Source organism: Gavia stellata, chromosome 9 (assembly GCF_030936135.1).
Source record: "Gavia stellata isolate bGavSte3 chromosome 9, bGavSte3.hap2, whole genome shotgun sequence".
Classification (NCBI taxonomy): domain Eukaryota; kingdom Metazoa; phylum Chordata; class Aves; order Gaviiformes; family Gaviidae; genus Gavia; species Gavia stellata.
In genome coordinates, this window is record NC_082602.1 from 28,936,613 (window position 1) to 28,961,530 (window position 24,918).

Here is a 24,918-nt window from a genome sequence, read left to right on the forward strand (position 1 = left end):
ATATGGTTTAGTGGGCATGGTGGTGTTGGGTTGGTGGTTGGACTTGATTATCTTACAGGTCTTTTCCAACCTTAGTGATTCTGATTCTGTGATGTTTTACTACAGTTTCAGAAATGCAAAATTCCTCATAAAACAGAAATTCTATTTTTCCAGCCAGCTAAGTAGGTTCATCATGGTGTAAATTTCCCCTGTCAACTCCCAAAATCTCCAGAAGTACTGGAGAGGTCTCAAAGAGTATCTTTAATATCTGTACTGTCACTGCCTGAACAATCTTCATTATTTCACAGGCTTGTGCTTCTGCCTAGAAAGGGTGGTTGGGGGGAAAAAAAAAAAAAAAACCACCCCACCACCTCACACACATTGAAAGTTCAGGGATAAAACTGAAATTCAATTCAGTCATCTGCAGGGTCACTTGGAAATGTTTCAGACACATGTTTTCACTTTAGAAAATGCCAACCTGCCAAAGCAAAACTTCTCCGAAAAGCTCCTGAACGGAATTTCCTGGCAGAACACCAGAAGGAGCAGATTAGTTAGTTCTGGGAAGGTATCCACCTGAGATGTGAAAGGTCCAGGCTTTGGTGGAAGGAGAGAGGACAGCATGTAGCAAAATAGTCAGCTAAGGTACTGATGCATTTGTAGCTGTCTAAGCAGTAAAACAACTGTTGGGGCTGTTATTGCAGCAACCACTGAGGTACTGAAATCAGTTTCAACCAAATCTTCTTTTTACAGCAAGGCAAATGCTGATACACAGTCATTCTCGAATGATACAAAACTTCAATTTAGGAGCCTCTTCCATCTGAAGAGAGCTCTCCCAGCCACTGTACTACTTATTATTGTGGGGTGATGCTCTCCTTCAGCCCTTTGAACTCTGCTTGTTTGTAGGACAGAAAGAGATGTTTGATAATGCAACTACACTCATGATTATGGAGGAGAGTAATAGATTCACCAGTAATTTGACTAATCAAGCTGACAAAGTGATTGGGTTCAAAAAGGGAAGGACTCTCTTAGCAGCAGTTCATTAAAATAAAAATGAAACTGCACATTTCCAGTGTAACAAATAGGATTTACTGGTCTATAAAAGGGAAAGGAATAGCCTGGATAATCTCAACTATCAGCAAGATACAAATAATAAAAATCAGGTACAGGGAGCAGCTAAGACTGGACTGGCTCTTCTAGCTTCACTGCAGAGGATCAGCAAACAAAATGTGCAAAGAAGAGGTTCTGCAAGGAAAGCCCTCGTACCTATAGGACCATTTAGGTCAGGTGATTGTAAACAGTAGCTGAAGATGACAGGTTTTCTCGTAGCAATGGAGCCAACCATGGCTCTGAGGGAGGGCTGTGACAAACCTCAGAAAGTGAGCTGGATTTTGTGAGAAATGTGTGGATGCAAGAAAAAGGTAAAGCTACTTTGAAAATGGAAAACTGATTCATCCACACACAGCACAGCAGTGGTCCCATGAAGTTATCAACACTGCGTGAGGTTGCAGAGAGTCAAGAAAGAAACTCAGGCTGGGTGGCAGTGTGAGAATATATTAAAACAAGTGTATTTTTGTAGGAATGTTTTATTTATGAGAGTAGAACAGAACTGTTGGAGAGAATGAAATAAAACTCCTGTGATTTTTTTTTTTTTAATTTCATGTTAAGACTGAATGGGAAAAATCCTAAAGTTATTTATGGTTAAAAAATGACAGGTTTTATTGGATTCCTAAGCTGCTAACAATTTTTATAAATGACATTTCAAAATGGGGTATAGGAGATGTGATAGATGTGGGGCTGTTCTGTAATAATGTGTTCTGGCTTGTCTTGTGGGGTATTTGCTGTAAGAACAGACTAGTGGTATTTAAAAAGGAAGCCGCTGGTGAAGAGAAAGGAGAAAATAAGCAAGGAGAAAAGATGGCTCAGGAAATGCTACTTCTTATATGGCGCTTAAGGAACATTAAGGGACATTGACAGAATCAGGTAGAGGAAGGGCTTTGACCCTAGGGTGAAGGAGCAATTGTGTCTGCAGGAGAGGAACTCTGTTACAATCCAAACTAGTTCAAACCACCCTAAAAATCCCTCAGGAAGGCATCTAATTGGGACAAACATTCCCAAACCCTGTAAACAACAGCCACCAAAGAAGGGACTACTGTCCCAAGTCATAAAAAGCCAGTCTTGGTCACTGATGTGGGCAAGTAGAACAGGGAAACTGAGGGCGAGAGAGAAATTGCACACTCCAAAATTTCTCGTTGCAACATCAGATACAAAAACCCTTGCTACAAAAATAATTGCCCTGAACTACTTTACCATTGGATATGCCAGACATGCTTTCATCACCTTGAGATTTACAATATTCTTTCTAAACATTTCCTGTTACTTTTTAAACAAAAAGACTTCAGTCTGAGGAAGCTTACCTTTGTATTCACCAGTGGTTACAGACACCAGAAGAAAAGAGTGTATGTTACCAAATTTTTTCAGCCACATTGAAAAGCATGAAAGAATACAAACTATATTTAGGTCAAGACTCAGGAAGATAATTGAATTCTGCAGGACAGATGTAGCCATCAATGCTGGGAGCTCTTATTGGCCAGGAAGTGGAAATATGGCTAGTCTTGGGACCATGAAACTCTTACATTCCCACTTTTACATTCCAGACGTTTACAATCCTTTGGGAAATTCCTGTGGATTAGGTCCTAGTTCTGCTTTGCTGAGTTTCTTTCTAGAGGGAAGGAGTTGTTTAACTCATGTCACCATTCCCAAATGTGATGTTGCTCAACTATCCAAAAGAAATGGACAGCCAGGGCAAAATGCCAGATGTTATATCTCTGCATTTGAGCCTGAAGGAGCTCAAATGTATCTTCTGAGGGCTGTGGCAAGGAATCTTACTCTGTAGGGAAACAGAGAGGGACAAATGGAAAACTCTAGTGATTGCATTGTCACCCCTGAAACACCAGGCCTCTTTTGCCTCTGTGAATTAAGGCTATTGAGCCAGATCAGAGGCTGAACTGTCTTCAACCACTGGACTTCTGCATAATGATTAACTCCTAGCTCATCTAAATAAAACCTTCAAATAAAACACCTCCTTTGGGTATCCAGGAAGGGAGATACCAGCTCAGCTAATTAGACATAGTTGTCATAGCAGCTAATCAGCGTACCTACATTCATCCCAGTGACTGGTACCAGATGGGGAATTATTTCAAAATGAACCAGGGAATTAAGAAACCACACCTTTGGGACCTGCTGGAATAGAAGTTTTTGGCTGACAGAACAAAAAAAGATGCAGGAAATGAAGCAGCAGCTAAGAGTAAAGTTTGCTTTAGAAAATTAGCAGTGAAAAGAGGCAGAAGTGGTTCTTGTGGCAATTGATAGACCATCTGATTTGTAGTGCTGCTGGGCAACTCAGTAGTAAAGAGTCTACTTCAGGGGAAGCACTGGTAACTAAGCATAATAAATTATTAATCCTAGAAAGTCAGCCTAGAGTGCAGCAAATGACAGGGCTGGAACACAAACAGTAAGTAAATCACATAGACCCCTGCCTGGGGACTGGGACTAGATCTCTGTTCCCTATCTCCAGACAAACCCACTCCTAGTCTATTATTTCAACTAATGGAACAGTCTTTTTATGTTGAATGAAGACATTATTACTTGTCTACTCTGTGACTCTGGCAGAAAGGCAACAATAACAGTGCATCTTCCTTACTGTACCACTGGGCATTAACTCAGCTGATAGTGCTGACAAATCCTGTCCAATTCAGAGGCTGGCTAGTTCAGCTCCTTGAGTGTAACTACCTCATTTTTGCAGGACTTTGTCAGTAGAAGAGTGATGCTGCCAGCCCTGTTCCTACAAAAAATCTCGGCCTCTTGGCAGTTTATCCTATTCTTTACTTTTTTTTTTTGCATTTAGACATTACAGAGCAATATTTAAGAGATAGATGAGTTTCTGAACAAACTGTTCTGTGAGCTCAGAGAATTAGCAGAAGCAAGCTTGGGCCTTTTATCAGGACTACTGCCAGCTCATGATCTGAGCAGATGAGATTCTTCTCCCACAGATCTCTGCCACAGCTGTATGGAAATGTTACAGCCACATACCAGACACAGCTGGTGACTTAAAAATCAGGGCAATCACCTGCACCACAGAATGACAGAGCAAGAGAGAGGCCATGGCACCCTCCTGCAGAGGAGCAGGAGCTAGGCTTGGTCAGGAGAGTCTAACAGTTACTGGGGGATGCCTGATGAATTTTTTCCTTTTTGTTTCCCAGGGGATGCCCAGAGAGGACACGGTGATCCCAATAACACATCAGCAAGGACAACAGCCTTAGCAGGCCATTGATCAAACTTACTGACCTGCACCCATTTAATTTCTGACACAGCACAACAGCTGCCAACCAGATATCAAAAAAAATAAGAAAGAGAGTCCTGAGGCAGTCAAATTCTTCCTTAGAATTTACCTCTGCCTTAGCATCTCCAATCCTTTGGACAATAAGCCTATTCATACTATTGAGGCAACTGAGTTTGATTCTCTATAGAGCCCTCTGGGTTTACTAATCTCTGTTATTAACTTAAGCCCCTATTCACCCACTTCATATCTCTCCTAGAAATCAAATGCCAACAGCAGATGGTGTGAACTCCTCCAAGAAGTAGGGCAGCAAGCTGTGAGTCATTGCCTGATGTGCCAGCAACACTTCCTTCCCCACTGCACTGGGCTCACCTGTCTGCTGTATCCACCTGACTTGCTAGATACTCAGCTGCAACAGTCCAAGTGCAAGGGCTGCTTTCATAGGAGGTACATTACTGGTAGGTGCCCAAACAAACAAAAAGGAGCATACCATTTTACAAATTATAATTCAATTTATAAGAACTTTGTGTACTTATGGATGGCACAGAAAAGACAAAACAAAGCAGAAAACAACATTCTGTCTGTTTGGAGAGGGAAAACTGGTAATAACGCCTGATCCAAAGCTTACTAAAATTGCGCAAGCCTTTCCACAGACTTAATGACAGTTTACAGGAGAGTCTGTATAATTGTCATATATAATTACAAAAAAGCTTGTTAGAGGTTTAGTGATTGAGAAGACAAATGTTTATGACATCTGCATGCAGCAATGTTCTGGGCTCTTAAGTGATGTTACATAAGAAAACAAATGTATTATGTAGCCTTCAGAGCAAGACATAAAACTTCTTGAAACTAACAAAGGAAAGGACAGAAGCAGGGAGGTCAGAGAAGCAGCATTTTAGGACGGAAAGGAAGGTACAAACCTATGTGGGAGGACAGGATGACAATGCCCAGTGAGATATTGTTAAGACATGTACATGATGACTGTCAAGTGTAGGCCAAATACAAATGTAAATTAAGAGTCTAAGGCATCTGAGATGTTGCGGATTCACTCTGCATCCTTTCCCCCTTCCTGGATGGATTTGAGTTCATTAAGAACAGCTGGAAGACATCAGTTCCCATGTGAAATAAAACAGGTGCCAAAATGAATGGAATTATGCAGCCAGATTTACACCATACATCTCATGCATACTTTCCCTATGTGCAAGACTGAGCTATGACCTTTTTTGTGTTTTCCAAAGTAACAGAAATCCTTCCATCAAGACTAGATCCTTAAAGTTACTAACATAGGTCTCAATACTCAATCTTTAAGGAGGAGGGGCAGTTCCTGCATAAGGGCAGGTAGACACCATGAGTGCTGGTATCATTCCATGTATGACATTACCTGGAGCCACTGAGAGTAATGCTGGCAATAAATACATGATTCCCCTTTTCCCCAACTTTCCTCTCCATCAGTGAATAGATATGTTGCAGCCAGTAGAGGCTGACTCATCCTATCAGATGGTGAACATCTAGGCTTTACAGAAGCTAAGACTGCCTTTCAGATTTCATTCTCAGAACAGAGAAGACACAGCTTGCTAGAATTTCAACTCCTTCTGCTTTTTCCTTTCTGACCAAGATTTCTGCAGGTACTTTTGGGGGGAGCTTTTTCCCATGGGAAGTTGATCTATCAAACAGGGAAGGAAGAGGTAGATTCAATTCTCTACATCACATTCAACCAGAAGCAGGCAGTGCAGTCATTGCTAGGTTCATTCAGAAAATTAAACTAATCAACAAGCCAATAAGGTCCCCATTGTAGGTTCAGGCACACTAATTAAATAGGATTCACTGATGTGTGGAGTCACGTATCCCAAGTAGCTGGGTCTTCAGAGTCAAGGTCATTGCCACCTCTCTGAAGAGCAAAATATTTCTGAGGTGGTAGGAACAATATGGCCAGCCTGGAAGCAATACAGAGCTGAAGATCATCCAGGACCACCACCACTTTATTCTTCCATAGTACACAGCATGGTACAAATCTATACAGCACAAGTTTACTAAAAACCCAGAATCTTTCCTTACTGCTTAAGGGAGCTTTCCAAAGTCATCCCTTTTACTTTCTCCATTCATTAAAAGGATAAGGCAATGCTTAAACAACAATCAATAAAACTCAAAAGACAGTCTGTTCTCCATCTGCTATATGGAGCTCCTTGCTCTAAAGGCTACACACAAGTGCAATTTTGTAACATTTACTTCTTTTTCATTTGCATAGGGCACTCCATCCAACAAGGGGAGTGGGAAGTGGGAAGCTGGGTGAATTTGCTTTCATCACACACCAGGAGTTCACATATATAAAGAGGTGTAGGGAAAACAAACTGGGTGGCTAAAGGCACAGAAAACTCCTCACTTCTCGAGCATTAATTCATCTCTCACTGCAGTTGACACAGGCCAACAACCACATAGTGCTTTTCAGCTGTCCACCATTCTGGATGCTAAAAGTTTAAATTGGTTGAAACGATGGATACATTCTGAGAAGGAAAAATAACCCTCACATAAACATGCTCACGAAGGGCTAATAAATACCTCTATTAAACACTTCTGCTGTTTTATGAAGTCCTGGAGACAGAAATCAGTATTAGCCAGAAGACTACATCAGGAAAGTATCACACATGCTTGGCCTTGTTCTTATACCCTTTCTTCTTTATCTGCTGCAGGTTCACATTGAAGAAAAGGTACTGGGCCAAGCGGATCTTTGATTTGATCCAAAATACCCCTTCGTACAACTGAAATGGACCTCCCTTGTTCAATGGTCAATTCTTACTGACTTGATGGGATTACTTATAATAAAAAAGGCTAGAGTGCTAACTGTAATAACAGGAGTAATAATAGACCTTCCCTCAGCTAAATGAGACACACTTGGATTTTGGATTTGGTTTGGAAGAAAGTTGCCATGCAGCTCCTCTGTCACTGGAATTCATTCCATGAATAATTCTAGATCTTTCATTTTGTCCCATACCAAACTAACAAAAAAAAAAAAAGGTTTGCTGTTTTTTTTTCAGAGCACTAACCAGCATTCCAGGACATACTGCATATCAGTGATAATCCACACACACAAAACTAGGCTATTATATCCCTATACAGGTTTTTTCAAAGTGATTTCAACAGAAATACTGCGAATTAACAAGACTTGTTTACTCTGAGAGGTTTATTCCATCTTTTTTCTAAACCAATTGACTCAGCAGGTTTCTTCTGAAACAATAAAGAGCAACTGAATATAAGAGAAGCTAACTGCCAAACCCAATGCCTTTTTAATTACATTAATAGAGGGTCTGGACAATGAATTTATGCTTATTACAATACTGACCATTATTTTCTAACGGGACATAGATTGAATAGACTTTATAGCTAAACTTACTGTATTTTCAGCCATATTTTTGTTTACTTTTGCATTTTGATAATGCTAAAAATCTAAGCAGTAATAGCAGCTTTCGAAATAATATCAATAGTAAGAAGAAAAGCCTAACAAGAAGGGTGATGCTGTTTTTATATCAGTGGCCAGAAGTCATTCCTGAAGCAGATAAACAGCTAGTGGGAAGTGCTGCAGTTTGAATCAGGTCAGTGAATTAATACCAGTTTCTACAAGCGGAACAGCTGACTCCTCATGCAACCCCTCTAACCTTAACCATGTCTAATCTTCTTTGCTTCAAAAACTAGATTTCCTCCCCCACCTGTTTTCAGTACTTGTCATTTTTTGCCTGGCCTGAACAATCTTTTGCTCACCTTATTCCACCATTCTTGATATATTTTCTTTACTCTGTTTCACCTCCCAAATCACTATTCTTATAAACAGACATCAAACTCTGTTCACTTGCAATTTCAAGCGTGGGCTATATGCATGACCTTAGGGGAAAGTTTCAGATCTGTTTAATTTTATGTCTATTCTTTAATTCAAATCAACATTTCACCAAGTTAGCCTTGTGCTGAGTTGGGTAATTTGGAATTAATTAATGTAAAATAATTATCTTAGCAAAATGGAAATGAGCAAATTTAGCTATGAGATGCAACTACATCACAATAGCAACACTTCCATTGAGTACTTCACCTATACAGGGTTCTGTGCTACCATCAGGGTGGACATCTTGTGTCAGAGCAGAAGTTCATTTAGCTCAGTATCCTGTCTCTGATGATGGTTAACAACAGATATCTGTGTAAGACCTCAGGAAGCACGAATTCATATTTCCGCTAAATACTCTCCCAGCCTGCAACAGTTGGGATGCTACGACTTTCTGGGCCACAGATGGCATCCTTTGTAGGCATATTTAGACTGTTTCTGGAGCACAGAAACATCCTAAACAGTGTGATGCACTGTTGCATTTCCCATTTCTCTTTCAATTCTGCCCATAAATCCCATTTGGGCTGCAGAGTTTTGTTGAAAATTGTACGTTGTCACAGAAAGTTTTTCATGCTAAATCAGTGTCTTAAAATAAACATTTAGTAGTTTTAATTTCTTTACAAATTCAACTCCTGGCTCCTTAGCTTACATAGTCATTGATCAAAGCAGTCCATTTTGGCCCTTTCATAATGGGACATGATGTTCAGTTCTCCACCTATTCCAGCTCCTATGCACTGTCTGATCACATCGTTTCACTGTGCTGTAAGTAGATAGCACATAGTACTGTAAGTACAACCTTCAGCCCTTGTCCTACTATTATGCTTTGTTGGACTAAAACACATTTCTTCAAGTGAGCTCAGCTTACTAAGTAATCCATTTGCTCACTGTGACTACCTCAGGTCTCTCTGTGATTCATTACCCTGCCTGTCTTAAAACTTGGAAATTATACCAGATTTATTACCAGACTAATAGCAAAAATGCCCTATATCACTGCACCTAGAACTAACCTTGCAGTCTGTCATTAGAAATATCTTGCCAGGGGAGGATTCCTTGCAGCTGACATTTGATACACACAAATTTGCTGATTCTTGATTATGCCTAACCAAATATTTCACCATCTAATAGCCACAAACCCATACAGTGACAGAACACAAATCTCCCAACCTCAGCCAGTATCCTGTTCTCTGAACCATGCAGCTCTCGTGTCACAGTAAGTGCATTCATACTCCTGCTCACTCAGATCACAAACTGGGCTGATTAACTCACAAAGGAACACTAAGTAAGAAGTAGAATCCCTGTTCTGAATCCAGGGTCCTTCTGCCCCAATCAAACAAATTACTGTGTTGAGGAATAAAAGTCAGGAGGTTGAAAATAACTCCTCCAAGTCTCTCCCAAGACTGCATTTGGCTTCCAAACGCTGTTGTGCATCATCTTAATAAAGCACTTAAGGAAATAAATCAAATGCTATTAAAACACTTGTGACATCACACTTGCTTCTTTGAGTAACATCCACATCTTGAATTTACAGTACGTGTGCTGAGTAGGTGGTGGACTTTAAAGAAAAAATAAAAAATGTATTGGCTTCTTCCTCTTTTGGCTCCTTTACCAGAGATAAAGCAGATTGGGACTGTAATATGCTTTTCTTACAAAAGAATTAGCATTGTGAAAGCTGTTAACATACAAAGAGAGATTACAAAGAATAAGACCATTTACCTTTGAAAAGGGAACACTTAGAAGGGAAATTTACTGAGGTCTTTAAGTTTCTTTCTTACTACCTTCATCGTGACTAGCCTCTAAATTTTATGCTGCCTCATAACAATAGAGCACATCGTCACTCAAACAGTGGCAGGGAAGTGAAAAGAAATTATATTTCCACAATGCCTATAGTCAGTGCACACTGCTCACAGCAAAACGAGGTTGGTCTTGAAAGCTACAGATGTGTTTACTGGAAAGGGCCAATAATTTAATAGTCTAAAATACATATAACTTACATTTTTAACTAGGTATTAATGTTAATATGGCAAGTCATCAAAACTTATGTTTCAGGGCATAAGCTGATTTCTCTAGTGGGGCAGGAAAGAAAAACTATCCCAAAGGTAGTAGGTTTCTTATTGAGAATTTAACACTGATAATAGCTGTCATTTATTGGGCGCTGCTGGAGGCAGGCTAGGAAAAAAAGCAGACCACCTCTTGAAGGTTCTAGCAAGGAAAACTCATTTTGAGGAAGAACTGTGCAGAAACTTCACATTCTTACCTACTCCATAGTATGGAAGGGCATTGCTTCCACTTAGGCAGTGCTACCATGGAGTAAGAAGGAAAAAAGGCTGCAGTTCTGCCTCCTTCACTTCCCAGAAACCACAAGAACAGAGGAGCTGAGAAGTTACAAACACATTTATGAAAAAAGGTTGTTTCATCTCTTCATAAAGAAACAATTATTACAAGTGATGTTCATAAAGATTTTGTTTTGCTGCTGCCTCTAGTGCTTCTCCCATCTAGTAGCTCTTCCTGGCAACGCCACACAGAATCACAGAATCACTAAGGTTGGAAAAGACCTGTAAGATCATTAAGTCCAACCATCAACTAACACCACCATGCCCACTAAACCATGTCCCACAATGCCACATCCACACGTTCCTTCAACACCTCCAGCGAGGGTGACTCCACCACTTCCCTGGGCAGCTTATTCCAAGTGTTTCACCGCTCTCTCAGGAAAGAAATTTTTCCTAATATCCAGCCTGAACCTCCCCTGGCGCAACTTGAGGCCATTTCCTCTCGTCCTGTCACTTGTCACTTGGGAGAAGAGACCAACACCCACCTCTCTGCAACACCCTTTCAGGTAGTTGTAGAGAGCGATAAGGTCTCCCCTCAGCCTCCTCTTCTCCAGACTGAACAACCCCAGTTCCCTCAGCCGCTCCTCATAAGACTTGTGCTCCAGACCCCTCACCACCTTCGTTGCCCTTCTCTGGACACACTCCAGCACCTCAATGTCCTTCTTGTAGTGAGGGGCCCAAAACTGAACACAGGATTCAAGGTGCGGCCTCACCAGAGCCGAGTACAGGGGCACGATCACCTCCCTACTCCTGCTGGCCACACTGTTTCTGATACAGGCCAGGATGCCGTTGGCCTTCTTGGCCACCTGGGCACACTGCTGGCTCATATTCAGCTGGCTCTCAATCAACAACCCCCAGGTCCTTTTCTGCCAGGCAGCTTTCCAGCCACTCGTCCCCAAGCCTGTAGCATTGCCTGGGGTTGTTGTGACCCAAGTGCAGGACCCGGCACTTGGCCTTGTTGAACCTGATACAACTGGCCTCAGCCCATTGATCCAGCCTGTCCAGATCCCTCTGCAGAGCCTTCCTACCCTCGAGCAGATCAACACTCCCGCCCAACTTGGTGTCGTCTGCAAACTTGCTGAGGGAGCACTCAATCCCCTCATCCAGATCATTGATAAATATATTAAACAAGTCCAGCCCCAAAACTGAGCCCTGGGGGACTCCACTCGTGACTGGCTGCCAACTGGATTTAACTCCATTCACCATGACCCTCTGGGCTCGACCATCTAGTTGGTTTTTTACCCAGCGAAGAGTACACCTGTCTAAGCCACGAGCCGCCAGCTTCTCCAGGAGAATACTATGGGAGACAGTGTCAAAGGCTTTACTAAAGCCCAGGTGGACAACATCCACAGCCTTTCCCTCATCCACCAGGCGGGTCACCTGCTCATAGAAGGAGATCAGGTTGGTCAAGCAGGACCTGCCTTTCATGAACCTGTGCTGGCTGGGCCTGATCCCTTGGTTGTCTTACACAATGCTCACATGCCCTGTGAACACCGTCAAGATGAACGTCTCCATAACCTTCCCCGGCACCAAGGTCAGGCTGACAGGCCTGTAGTTCCCCGGATCCTCCTTCCGGCCCTTCTTGTAGATGGGCATCATGTTGGCAAGCCTCCAGTCATCCAGGACCTCCCCTGTTAACCAGGGCTGTTGATAAATGATGGAGAGCAGCTTGGCAAGCTCCTCTGCCAGCTCCCTCTGTACCCTTGGGTGGATACACAGTCCATGGTCATAAAACATCTTCTGTGTTGATTTTCCTTCCTTGGAAAGAGAACTGACTATTTAAAAGGAGTGGTTTTCAATCTCATTTCTTACCCTTTTGCAAGGATTCCCCTCTGTTCACGCAGAATCCAAACTAAAAATGTCGTAAATTGACCCAAAGATGACAATCCACCCTGCCTGCAAAGATATCCAAGAGTTTCTCAAGGTCCTGTCAGGTACTGGATGAGAATACACCAGAAATTTGGTTTGGTAAAGCATAGGCCAAATCTCTATTGGGCTTCAGCCATGGATGAAGACTGTAGGCCTATGCAGTTGTGTTTCTGCTCTAAGTCTTCCAGGACTGGTTTTTATTAGCCAGTTTCATCCAAAAGTCTCAGCTCATTTACTGCAGATGGACAGGTAACATGCAATGGTGAAGAAGCTTGCCTAAAGCTGTATATAGCAGGCTAGGACTCGCAGCTGTGTTTCTCATTCCACAGCTCTAAACAGAAGATATGTTACTTCCTACAAGCAAGGACAGAAATAAATAGAGGAGACCAAAAATGTGTGGGTTTCAGCCTTCTAGATTGATCCTTCGGAGCTGAGACAGCCTGGGACAACATAAACACAGCTGAACTATCAGTAAGAACACAGTGACTTGTTGGTAAAGCACAATGGGAGCTTAGACCTGCTTACAGCTTCCTGTTATCCTCCTGTCTTACAGAAGGGTTATTTAGCACACAGTTCTTCTGGCCTCCTGTTTCCCATTTAGCTTATTTTAAAAAGGTTTTGTATTTAAATGTAAAAGGACAATGCTGGCCCAATTTTGACTGCAGTCCCTTTTTCCCCAGAGGTTACAGTGCCCATCAGACTGGCAGCTGAGTGCTACGCAGATTTTAAAGCCTGCAGCTTAACAAAAATCTCTCCGGGACTCCAGACCGGCAGTCACAGCCTGCTGGGGAAGACTGGCAGCTTTTCACCAGTGACAAGGAACCTGCCATCTCCTCAGACTGCCTTCCAGAGTTTGTGTCCTTTCCACCCAGCTGTGTTCCTCCCTTATATATGGGAAATACCTGGTTGCAGTTAACTCTGAGGGGGTGTCTCCTCTCCTGTTCTGCCTCAGGAGAGCGAGCCACTTTGTAGCATTACCACCATGAAAGAGCAAACACATCCAGTTTTATCAAAAGTAAAAAAGATTTGCTTTTGTTCACCAGCAGAACAGAAAGATTTTTTACTTGCTGGACAGTGTAATCATGTAAGCCAATAATCAACACTCAGATGGTTTGCAGGAAAGCCAGGCTCAAGGCTCTGCTTGGCCTGATCAGAGCTGTGATCCAAACCTCAGCCTTCAGTATGACAAAGCAGCATCTACGCATCCAGTTCATGGAGAAATCCACCCCATTCTGATTCCCCTTCCATCCCATCCTGATTTGTCTTTCCAGCCAAGATACTTTAAGCAATGAAGAAAAAAGCTCTCAAGAGCCAAATGTGAAGAATCTATGTTTGGCCTTTCCCATCTTTACAGCACTTGGAGCCAGTCAATTTTCCCTCCACCATGTGAAAACCAGGAAGTGGGGCGCTCGGCCACCACAGAAAAGCTGAGATTGTAAGCAGTGACCTGACTCTGGGAGCTCAGGCTTGAAGGCAAAACAGAAGGAAATGAATGGGAACACATACACAGATATGTACATAGAGTCTGGAAATACAGCCGTAAAAGCAAATTAGTAGAACGAACAACACTTCTTTCTGCAAGAATTTTGCCTTGGGGAAGACTGGATATCAGTCTATCTTTATCTCTCCTTATGAAGTCATTTAATACACAATACATGTGGCGTCTCTGAATTTCTATTACTTTTCAACTCAGCATCTCTCATAGATACACTATCTACCTAGATTGAAAGATCATTGAAAAGAGGTTTTATCTTCACACCCAACTATGCAGCACACAGTAAAATGCATGCTAGGGAAATTCATGCAACTTCCTTACACTCATTTGGTGGGTAGGGGGGAATAATAGGTGAAAGAGAGAAGGAAGGCTTTTTATCTCCCATTGCAATGCACTGTATTGGTTTAGAGTGCATTACAATTGGTGTTCATAATCGACAGGACTCATCTTCACTCACCACTTAATGCATCTCGCCAGTGAAATGACTTGGCGCAATAGCAGGGGGCGTCTACCAGCCAGAACAGAAAAGTTCCTGAATCCCTACATAAGTCCTCCAAGCCTTCATACAGGAAAGTCTAGCTACAGACTAATTCCTTGCTCACCAGGAATCAAGTCTCCCTGAAGTTGTCCCTGTCATACAAGCACAAACCTTCTCAGTGTTGTGTATACATAAGCCCTCAACAGTACATCCTAGTGATGAGAGGCAAAACAAACCTTCCTTGCCCCAATTGCTCCAGCTCCCTGCAAAGCACAGTATTCACTAACAATACTGGTGCACACACACACAGATCTGGAGTCTCACCCAGTGGCCCCGGGCCTTCCTAAAGGACTCTGAGCCTTCCTAATGAACAGCTCACACATTGATGTCCTACTTTTTTTTCCCCTCTCACTAAGCTTCTGACACAAGAAAGAAAAGCCCACTGCTGCCAAGAGCTACGTCATGCTCCAAGGTACAGGAGCCACTGGCAGGATCACACTCAAAAGCTGGCTTTACTATCACTATTGAAGACACAAGCTGGGCTTTATTTCTCCTTTTCTGTTTTGTCCAATTACTATTTTGTAGCCACTATGTTTTGCAGTAGTCAGTTTATGCTGCACAACAAACACACCATTGGTATATATTTAAATATGCATTTTTACAGCACATGGTTTCCAGGTGTTTCATTAAGTCCTTCAAGAGAGACCCACGGACACACATCTGGCTCTTTCTGTAGTAACAACAAACTTCGAATGTTTGCCTGGATAATTCCCAAGGTGCAGATGCAGAAATATTTAGGACCTGGAGCTGAAGACCTTAGAATTCAGATCTCAAGCTAGTATAACTCACTCAACTGGAGTAGTTTTTTGTTTACCCAAGCTCAGCCCCAAATACATTCTTTCCTTTTTGTGATTAGGGGAAGATATATCCCCCTGAAAAGACAAGTACAATTTTACCCAGCTTTGCAAAAGGAAGAGTGACTGCATAGATATGAAAGGGGTGGAAATATCAGAAGATACAGGGTGTTTTGCTTTCTGTTTATGAACTGGTACCTACTGTGTTGTTTGTCTTTCCTCTTACATATCAGCTCCAGTCTAGCTTGTCTGCAGTTATTACACAGCCACAACAGACGGATGAACCCCATGGACCAGAACCAGAGATAGTTCTGCTATGTTTTACCAATATAATTTACGCAAACAGGTACAGTCTAGGAAACAGATGTGCAAGTTCATCTTCTAATTTGCAGAACAAGAATGACAAACTGTATTTAAATATTGTATGCCTATAAAGCAGCGTGAACATTGTGCATCTGTTATTTACAGTATATTGATAACATACGTCAGTATTAATATTCATTATCTTGATTTACATGTTTTTTCATGCAGAAAATGGTTTGGGGTTCTTTTTGATTTACTTGATAACACTCCTACATTTCATGACTGGCTGCAACAGAGAACACTTTTTTAATATGCTTAATAAATTAGCATCGTCATTAGTGCTGAATATTTTATCCACACAGACCAGGCAATGAGGAGTACATCACTAAATCTTCAACCAAATCTCACCTTTCAAAATATCAGGGTATGATTCTTCAAGCTACATCAAGGCTGAACTTACTTGAGATTGATTAAACAAAGACAGATATTATGCCACAAAATGCAAGGGTTATACTGGCTCTCATTCTTCAGGAAATGTAAAAATGTGGTAAAATTCAATAAGATTTAAGTTTCCTGCTAAATTAGAATCTATTTAAGCATCTGCTGTGGGTTGTGTCCTAGGTAAGTCTTTTTTGGTTTTTTGGGTGGGTTTTTTGTTTAATTGGTTGGTTGGTTTTTCCTCCTCTCTTCAGCTTTATTGGAGCTCTTTTTGATAGCAGGCAAAACATCCCAGGAAACTTTGGCAACCAACTAGAAGAGTTGACTGTGCTAGAAGTTTTTATTACTGTTAGTCACCAGGGTAAAATGAACGTCCTCATGTAAAATACTGATAGCTATAGAAGCTGCTAGGTCCCTAGGGGTCCCAATGGCTGAATAGAGTGTCCCATCATACAGGAAAAAGGCTGCACTCAGCTCCACACTCAGTCAGTACATGAAACCCATGTTCTAAGCCCACTTCCAGCACAAGCAGATCTCCTGCTGTGATAAAACTGTAAAAAGATACTGCTTCCTACGTGAAGAGCCAAGTGTGCAAACTCATTCTTCCTTCTCCCCCAGATGCACTCCAGCATCTATGCACAGAACAGCCAGCAGTCTGTATGTTTGCAGGAATGAAAAAAAAAAAAATACACAAGGAAATGTCATTGCTACAATTTCACTAAATGCTCATGGAAGATAATGTAGCAGCATTTATCAAGCTCTGATATTCAGTTAAGAAAAGTAACTTACTCACACTGAGCAACTGAAGCACGGTACTTATAGATAAAAGCATTTCAAACAGTCCTTTTCAAGTTCCCCTTTCCCACAAAACTGCTGGTTAAAATGTGCTTAATGAGACTTTCCTTCCTCTTACTTTGTCAGTTCCTCTCATATGGATTTGCTTCTCCTACCTACTTCAGCTAAAAGACCCTAATCTGCTGTTGCAGAGCACACTGTGTCACTAAGCCACAAGTTACGACCTTATTAACGTGGCTCAGCAGGTAGAAAATAAATGTGAGTTGAGAACAACCCATCTGCAAAACAGAAGTAATCAACCAGCATAAAGCGTGCAGGAGAATGATGAATACAATAACAGACATATCCTGAAAATTCCCCTCAAAGGAAGTAAGTAAATACTGACAATCTTTCAAGTCTTCTGCTGCTAGAACTCTCTAGTCTAGAGAAGAACATCTTCACAAACACGTCAACAATACTGAAGATGACATGGGTAGGTATAGCTCCAATCTTTAAGGAGGGCATTCCTACATAGCAAGGAACCAGAAAATTGCATGCAGAAGCATAAATATGTGAGGCTTCAAAGCATCTACAGTATTTATAACCACATAGCTGGGGTCAACTCACAGCCAAGGCTTCTCAAGCAACAGGATTCAAGGGAGAGAAAGATGTCTAACAGAGATGATATGGCTAATATTGCAAGGTTGTATTCAAATATGATCCTCAATCTAAATCTACCTCTCTCCCTGAGGCTTCTATCCCTAGAGCAGCTGCAAGAGAAACGAACACATTCCTGTTGGCCATTGCTCCTTCTCGGTATCTGACACACTAATGCAAACCCACCTCCAACAATAAGTGTTTTCAGGAAAACATTCCCATGCTGTTTATTTGACTACCCAACGTACAGACCTAACACAATGGTACTTAGACCTTAGTACCAAGTACGTTGGTCTACCTTAGCCCAATATCTTGTCTCCAGCAGTGGCTGAGAGCAGAAGAGGATAAGAACACAGTAAGGAAAGTGAATTCTTTATTTCATCAAGTTGTCCCATGGAATAAATGAAGGTTATTTCTATACTGAGAGGCAGAGATGCTCTGAGGGATCTGATTCTTCTCTGGCTTACATACCCAACTTCCCTTCTTGAAAGGACAGAGTTGCAGGATGATGTGCATTGCTGATGTTGGAAGGTGGGGATGAGTAAACAGATGGAGGGCTTAGAACACTGGTTCAAGGTTAAACAAGAAGGCCACGAAAAAGCTAGAAACAGAGCCTTGGAGTTCTGAGAATGTTTATCTTGCTGTGACCTCTGCAATACTTATCACCAGGTAATCTTCAAAATATTGCAGATGCCAGTTAGATAAATCCATTCTAAGCTCTCCAGGGGGAAAAAAAAAGAAAGAAAAAAAGCAACTATTAACGTCCCCTGCTTTACATATGGGAAGTTAAAGCTAGATCTATATGGAGCATAGGTATTTTTCAGAGTCCTTGAGATTCCTTTATGGCATATGTGCTAAAGCTTCCTTACTGCAGAAACCAGAAGCAGTGAGTGACAGGCTGGAAGTGTTAAGCAGTCCTGAACTGGGGAGCTCAGAGTTCAAGCACAGTATCAGAGTGTAGGAGTATCATCAATAGCTTCCAGAACTAACAGAGCAAGAGATCGCGATTTAGAACATAAACACTCTCAAACCAAGCAAACTCTACATCTTCCTACATTCTGGCTGAAAAGCAAAGTTTAATTACTACTATTTTTACAGCATGTTCCATGAAATTACTCATTCCTAACCAAATACAGACCTATAAGAAGGCAAAGAGGTGAATGGCAGCCCTCATTTCTTGTTAGATTCTCAAGGCCCTGAGGGAAAGTGTCCTGCACGCACATCTTTGCAGAGCATCATATTTACACAAACAGAAAAAAGATTAGTCCTCCCCCACAGTTGTCCGCAGCTCATGGATACCATAGTCACTATTCTGACATTTTTATTTATTGGAAACGTAAGCTTATCTTACTCCAGTGGTAAAAAACATCTTCTAACTCTCACAGCTTAATCCTCTTTGTGATCTGAGAGATATCTAGGAGAGGAAGAGAAATAAATCCAATACACTCAGTTAATTGCTCAGTGACAGATAATCTTTTCTCCTCCGTTTTCTTCCTCTTCTATAAAAAGAATAACAAAAAGTAAATAAAAAGCTCTCAACTAAAACTGTGGAAAAAGTCTGCTGAGAGGATAACAGCGTAATTAAAGTCAGGCCCAGCCTGATGCAGAATCTCATTTACCGTACAGAAGCAGCAGCTCACTTGCCATCCAAAGCTTGGTAAGCACAGAGTCTTAGCACTCTAGAAGATAGTATAGATTCTCCCTGTCTCTTATCTCTTACTGTATTTCATCCCTTCATGTCTGTTGCCAGTGGTATCCTAATTCATTGGTATTTTTAGAAGGGCGATCTCCACCCATTAGTGCTGCAGCCAACTGTAGTTAAACTGGTTGAAAAATTACAAAGAAATGCCATCCTAGCAGGTAGCAGTGTGTTTATAAAGAAGACAGATTCATATCTTGTAGGCGATAGCATAGTTGTGTGATAGACGGTTACAGTCCCATCAGTCACAAGACTGCTTAAATCACTCAACTACACCTTCGAATGACAGATGTGCTTATAAGCAGCTATAGCATAAATGACTTGTGTCTGTGACATGCTTCTAAACAGCCCCTCATCATTCATCAACCTTTTGAGAACACACTCTGCACAGGAGGCCAGTGGCATTTCTTTGTCATATATTCAAGGCAGAGATTCCTCTTCAGTTGTGGGTACCTGCAGAACTGCCTGTCTTTCTCCTTTATCGTTCAGAAACAGAACTCTTGACATCAGAAATCAAACCAGACATGAGATCATGCTTTCTTCCATTCCTCAGCATCGAACCTAGAGGCATGAAATAAATTAAAGTGCAAGATATGTTTCTCCCCTTCTCTCAATTCTATTTTTTTCTATCCTTTTTAAACAAGCAGGGAGATTTAAATTAACATGTCACTTAAGCAGCCAGGAGGAGCAACAGCTAATAAGCTCTCTGCCAGGTGCATTAAATAATAAGGTATGCCCATCTTGTCTTCTTTCCATCACACTAAGAACAGAGAAGCTATCCTGGGATCTTCACAGGGATATTTATTAGTGACCTGAAGGCATGCCTGCAAGGTGAGCAGGAATCTAACAGCAGAGCCAGACTTGGGACAGAACACCTGAGGCTTCTGTAAAGCAACAGGATGAAGGAATGACAATGAAGTGCACTGGCAACTTTCAGAGCAGTCATGAGCACTGAAGAGCCGATCAAGAATAATGGAGACTGCAAAGACAAGTGGGTTGATTTTAGCTATCCTTGTTCTCCTTCAACATTTCCCAGTCCAAAGCATTTGCCCATGGATTCCGGATGGTTGGCCATGTGACTGTAACCAAGTCCTGACAAGTGATATGCACCAAGGGAACCTGAAGCTGATGGGTTCAAAGTAAGACAAGTGATTCCTCAAATAATCTATGGAACTGCTTGCTCTAAGATGTCATAAGTACTAAAAATTTTAACACACTCCAAGAGATATTAAGAAAGTTAGCTCATGGGATATTAATCCCCTGGTATACACTAAAACCAAAAAAAATTATTCACACCCTGATAGACCTTAAACTGAAGGTTGAGGAAGGACCCCGAACTTCAATCCTAAGAATGAATGCTAGGAGAATACTAGGAGGAAGTCTCAGATATGATAATCCTGTTCATATATTCTTTCTTAGACTGCTTTTTGGTAATAGGATACTGGGCTAGAGGAAACAATCAGGCTATTACTATGTTGTTAATCACATTCTGATACTAGGACTGTCTGAAGTCCAGAAAAGTGCACTGCACTCACTGGCTCTAGGACTGCTACATTGCCAAAGCCCCAGCTTCTGGTACATCCTCCAGTGATATCCCCACAGTTCTTTCTCTTTTAATCAGGGTAAAACTTATGCCATTGTGGCACGCTCCACAGAAACCAATTCTGAAACAGACAACAGCATAAGGTCATCAGCACAACTTTGCGCCCACATTCATACACCTCAACAAGAAGTGTGTTTTCCACTCTGATGTGGCTGTCCTAAACCAGTATCTCAACAAAATCCTGCACTGCATCACATGAGTAAAGTAGTTCTTCAGCACTGTCAGCAAAGGGGAAGGATGTGTCTCCACATGCTGAAACACCATACCTTCCCCAATGACTGATGAAACAGATGAATATTTCTCAGGTGAAATGACTGAGGGTAGTAGGAGGAAATAAAAAAAAAATGTTTCATATTTATGCATATTCTTTCTCAAAAACATTGAGAAATTAAACACTCTAACCCAAACTCCCTTCAGAAAAACATTGCCAAAACCCCAGTCCTGAAAGGCCCTTTACTATGGTGTGCACACCATAGTAAAGACAAAGATAGCGGAGAAAACAGGATTATTTTTGATCTCAAGCCATAGTAGCAACATATATGAAATGGAAAGGTCTGATTATCCCCCCACAGCAGGATGAGAAACCATTTATCCAACCCCACAAAATACTAATACTTTTGAGTGTTCCTGTTGCTGTTCAGAACAAATCCTAGAAGTTTTGTATTTCTTTAGGGTTTTGGTTTTTTGTTTTGGGGTTGTTTTTGATCGTTTTATTTCTTCAGGCCAGTGGGTAGAGCACTAGCCTGAGTTCAGAATATACTCCATGTCAAATCCCTCCTCCGTCATTCTCTTAAAACCCTGCTCAGCTCCTTGAACATAAAGGTTATTTGTTCTACTTCTGACCCAAAATTCTTCCTTGGAAATGAAAAATCTTTCCTAAACAAGTTTATTAAAACAAGTTCATCCTAACAAGAAGTTTTAGTTTCAAATACCCAAAGTTTTCTTGTACCAAGACAGTAGCCTGTCCACCTCCACCAATGACCAGCATACAAATGCCTAGACTTCCCACCAAAGTTTCATTGATGAAACCACGAGACAATGTCCCTTTCATCTGTTACAGCTCATGAAAGTACCACTAGGGACTACCTTAGATCCATTTTTCAGACAGATAAAAACAGGCACCATCTGCTCTCACTGAATCTAAATAACAGCCTTCAGGAATAAACCACGGCCCAACTCTTCCCTTTGGTTAACAGAGTGCATTATATGCTTTGAAATCATGAAAGAATCAAGGCATTCCCTATAAATCAGTCTAGTAAGTCAGCATCACACAAGTGGAAATCAATTATCTGGTACTAATACTATCAGTTCTGAATAAACAGACACTGAATACTTGCTCACAGGTATTTCCCCAGTCCTAGTTGCACTGACTTTTCATAAGAATCATTTGGGCAGTAGACAGCCATGAGAGCCTTCATTATAAACAAGGACTTAAGGCTGTTGAACTCTTCTAAAAATAAACCAACTGGTTGATTTAATTCTGAATAAGATGGGAAAGGGGAAATCAAATAATAGCATATTTCTGAGGTACGTTATGTAGCTGAAACAAAATAAGACTTCAGCCTCTATGTCCTTGAGTAAGAAAGAATAGAAGGGGGGGGGGGGGAGAGAGAGAGAGGGTTTAGCTACAAACCTTCCAGCACATATAAAAAATCCAATTAAATTCAATAAAAGAATTGTATCAGGCTCTTCCCATTTAAGTAAGGTGGTAATTATTAACTCAATTTATCTCCATACCTCCAAAGGGAGCTCTCTGTGATGCTTCCCAGGTTGTAGTCATACAGCTTTGTCAGAATTAGAATCACCTGAAGGCAAAAGAAGAAATCATGGTTAGTCTCAAACAATTACAATCTCATAGAACTGAAATGACCCCAGGGAGGACTTAGGATTCCTTTAATGGGTGCTTACCATAATTGAATGAATTGTCAAAAGAATTTGCCTAAACTGACATGGGAAGTATTTGCAGAGATATATGTTGAGCCAATCAGATCTTTTCTAGCTGAGCTCCTCTGCATGATATCACCAACAGGTTCTTCCCTTAACCCCAGGAGGCAGAGTGCAGTGGGAAGGAGCTGACATGCTAGACAATGTTTCAGGATACAAGATGAGATCTGCTGTATGCAGTAGAAATAGTGATTACTTTCTGCTCTGTTTCACAAGCACTTAAACTGCCAATCTTGTTTACAGCTGTGGTGCACAGATAACCCACTGGCCTGTCTTCCGTCAAACTCTTTGTTGTAACAGATGATATAACACAAGCAAATGATCACTAGTTTTGGCCTGGGAGACTCAGACTGGACATCAGGAAAAAAATCTCCATAAGGAAAATAGTTCAACACTGGGACAGGCTACCCAGAACATCTGTAAAGACTCCATCCTTGGACGCTTTAAAGACCTGGCTACACAAAGTCATGGCTGACCTGATCTATAGCTGGTGATAACTCTGCTTTCAGTAAGAGGATGAACTAGAGATCTCCAAATGTCTCTAACAGCCAACATTTCTATGACTTCAGTGAAAAGTTTTAGATTTAGCCAGGATAGAAGTGTTTCCAAGTTTAGGAGTTTTATTAGCTCTTTTGATAAACCACTTTTTCCTCCTGCCAAAACAGACACTTCTAGAATAAAATTATCTTACCGGGGGGAGGAAAGCAATTTTAGCAAAAAGAATTTCCAGCAAAACATTTCAGCTTGCTCTTTTGTTAATATCTTTAAAAAAAATAAATTACTGACTTTCAAGATGATGGGCTCCTTTAACAAGACCTACATTTGGGACATAAACTACCAGACCATTACTATTGCTACTAATTTATTTTTCATTTCTCCCTGCCAGGACGCAGTATATCTTACCCTCCTCTCTATCCCATTAAAACTGCAGTAAATTAAAGAGGCACAACACTTCTTATCTGACAAAAACCCTGATCTATATACCTCTACATTATTATTTTCAGCCTGGGTTCCTAAGAAATGAGGCTTGCTAATACACAACCCCCTGCTCCCTTGCGCCAACTTCAACCAATTTGGCAGAGAAGCAAAGGACTGGAGATAATTCAGTCCCTATAAGCACTGCACAAACTAGTACCAGCATGGCAGCAGAATAGCCACGTGGCTGCTTGCACCGGGAGGAGAACAGACCTCGCCACTGCCATTTCTGAAGGCAAAAGCCATCCTACCTTTTACACACCAATAACCCCAAACCAGCCACACCAGGAACTGTCTCCTTCCAATACGCTCAGCATGTGAGACAGAGCAGAATGCATGGCGATATGGGAGCTGAGGACATAAGCAAGTGCATAGTTACTGCAATAGAGGAAGGTATAGGGGACAGAGCACACACATCTGACAGACATCTGTTTCTACAGCACAACTCTGTTAAATCCCTCATAGCACAGAGGGAGACTGCCCAAAGCATTTCCTATCTGCATGAACACAAGTCACATGCAGCTGACAAGGAAGACAGGAGAGGCACCTAAAAAAGCAGTGGTTTACCACGGCCAACCATCACCAAACAGACTCCGGAAGAAAAGCAGCCTCCCTTACTATCTGCTCCCATTTTAATCTCCCACCTCCCACTATGCCCACTTACTGCTTTATGTCCAAAATGAGAACCTCATCCTGCTATCCATAAATAACTGGCTGCAAATTCAGGCTAGTAAAACATAAACCCCATCAGGCAAAAGAAAAGGCAGGGGGGAGACACCCCGACTTTGTATCTCAGTGCACTGCACAAATGATTCCACAGAGAAACGAAGACTGGAAGAGCATCCCCAGGGAGGTGCCTGATGCCCAGGGCTGCCCCCAGCCTGCCCTGCTCCCCTGTTGGTGTGGGACAGGTGCTGGCTGCAAGGCCCTGCCCCGCTGCCCCGTGGGGCAGCCGCCAGCCTGCGCTGCCCCTTGCCCTGAGGTGACGTGGGGCATGGTCACAGCAGTGCTGAGGGCAGCCCTAAGGCTCCCTCAGCAGAGAACAGTGGCCTGCCCCAAGGCTCCCCCCGGCGCCAGGCCCGGCCCGGCCCTGAGCTCCTGCGTGACCCGCCAGTCTATCCCCGTGTCCCAGTTTCCTCAGTGGGTCCCTCTCTCTTTCCCCCGCCAGCCCTGCCCCATGGCTCCTCAGCAGCAAGCCACCCCCAGGCCCCTCCCGTGCCCTGACCACCAACCCCGGACCCCACCATGTCCCCCAGCAACACCCACCCTGTGGCAACTGGGGACCAAACAATGGTGACCCCAACCCACCGAGTGGTTTG

General features: G+C 42.0%; 1 protein-coding gene across 1 annotated transcript in view; it reads right to left on the minus strand.

The window, feature by feature from the left end:
* The window catches only part of LOC104258436 (VPS10 domain-containing receptor SorCS1-like), a 304,871-nt gene that overhangs the window by 188,451 nt on the left and 91,502 nt on the right, over window positions 1–24,918 (minus strand). The window contains exon 2 of the mRNA XM_059820842.1: window positions 22,418–22,485. Coding sequence (XP_059676825.1) covers window positions 22,418–22,485 — 68 coding nt within the window. The remainder of the gene's footprint in view (window positions 1–22,417; window positions 22,486–24,918) is intronic.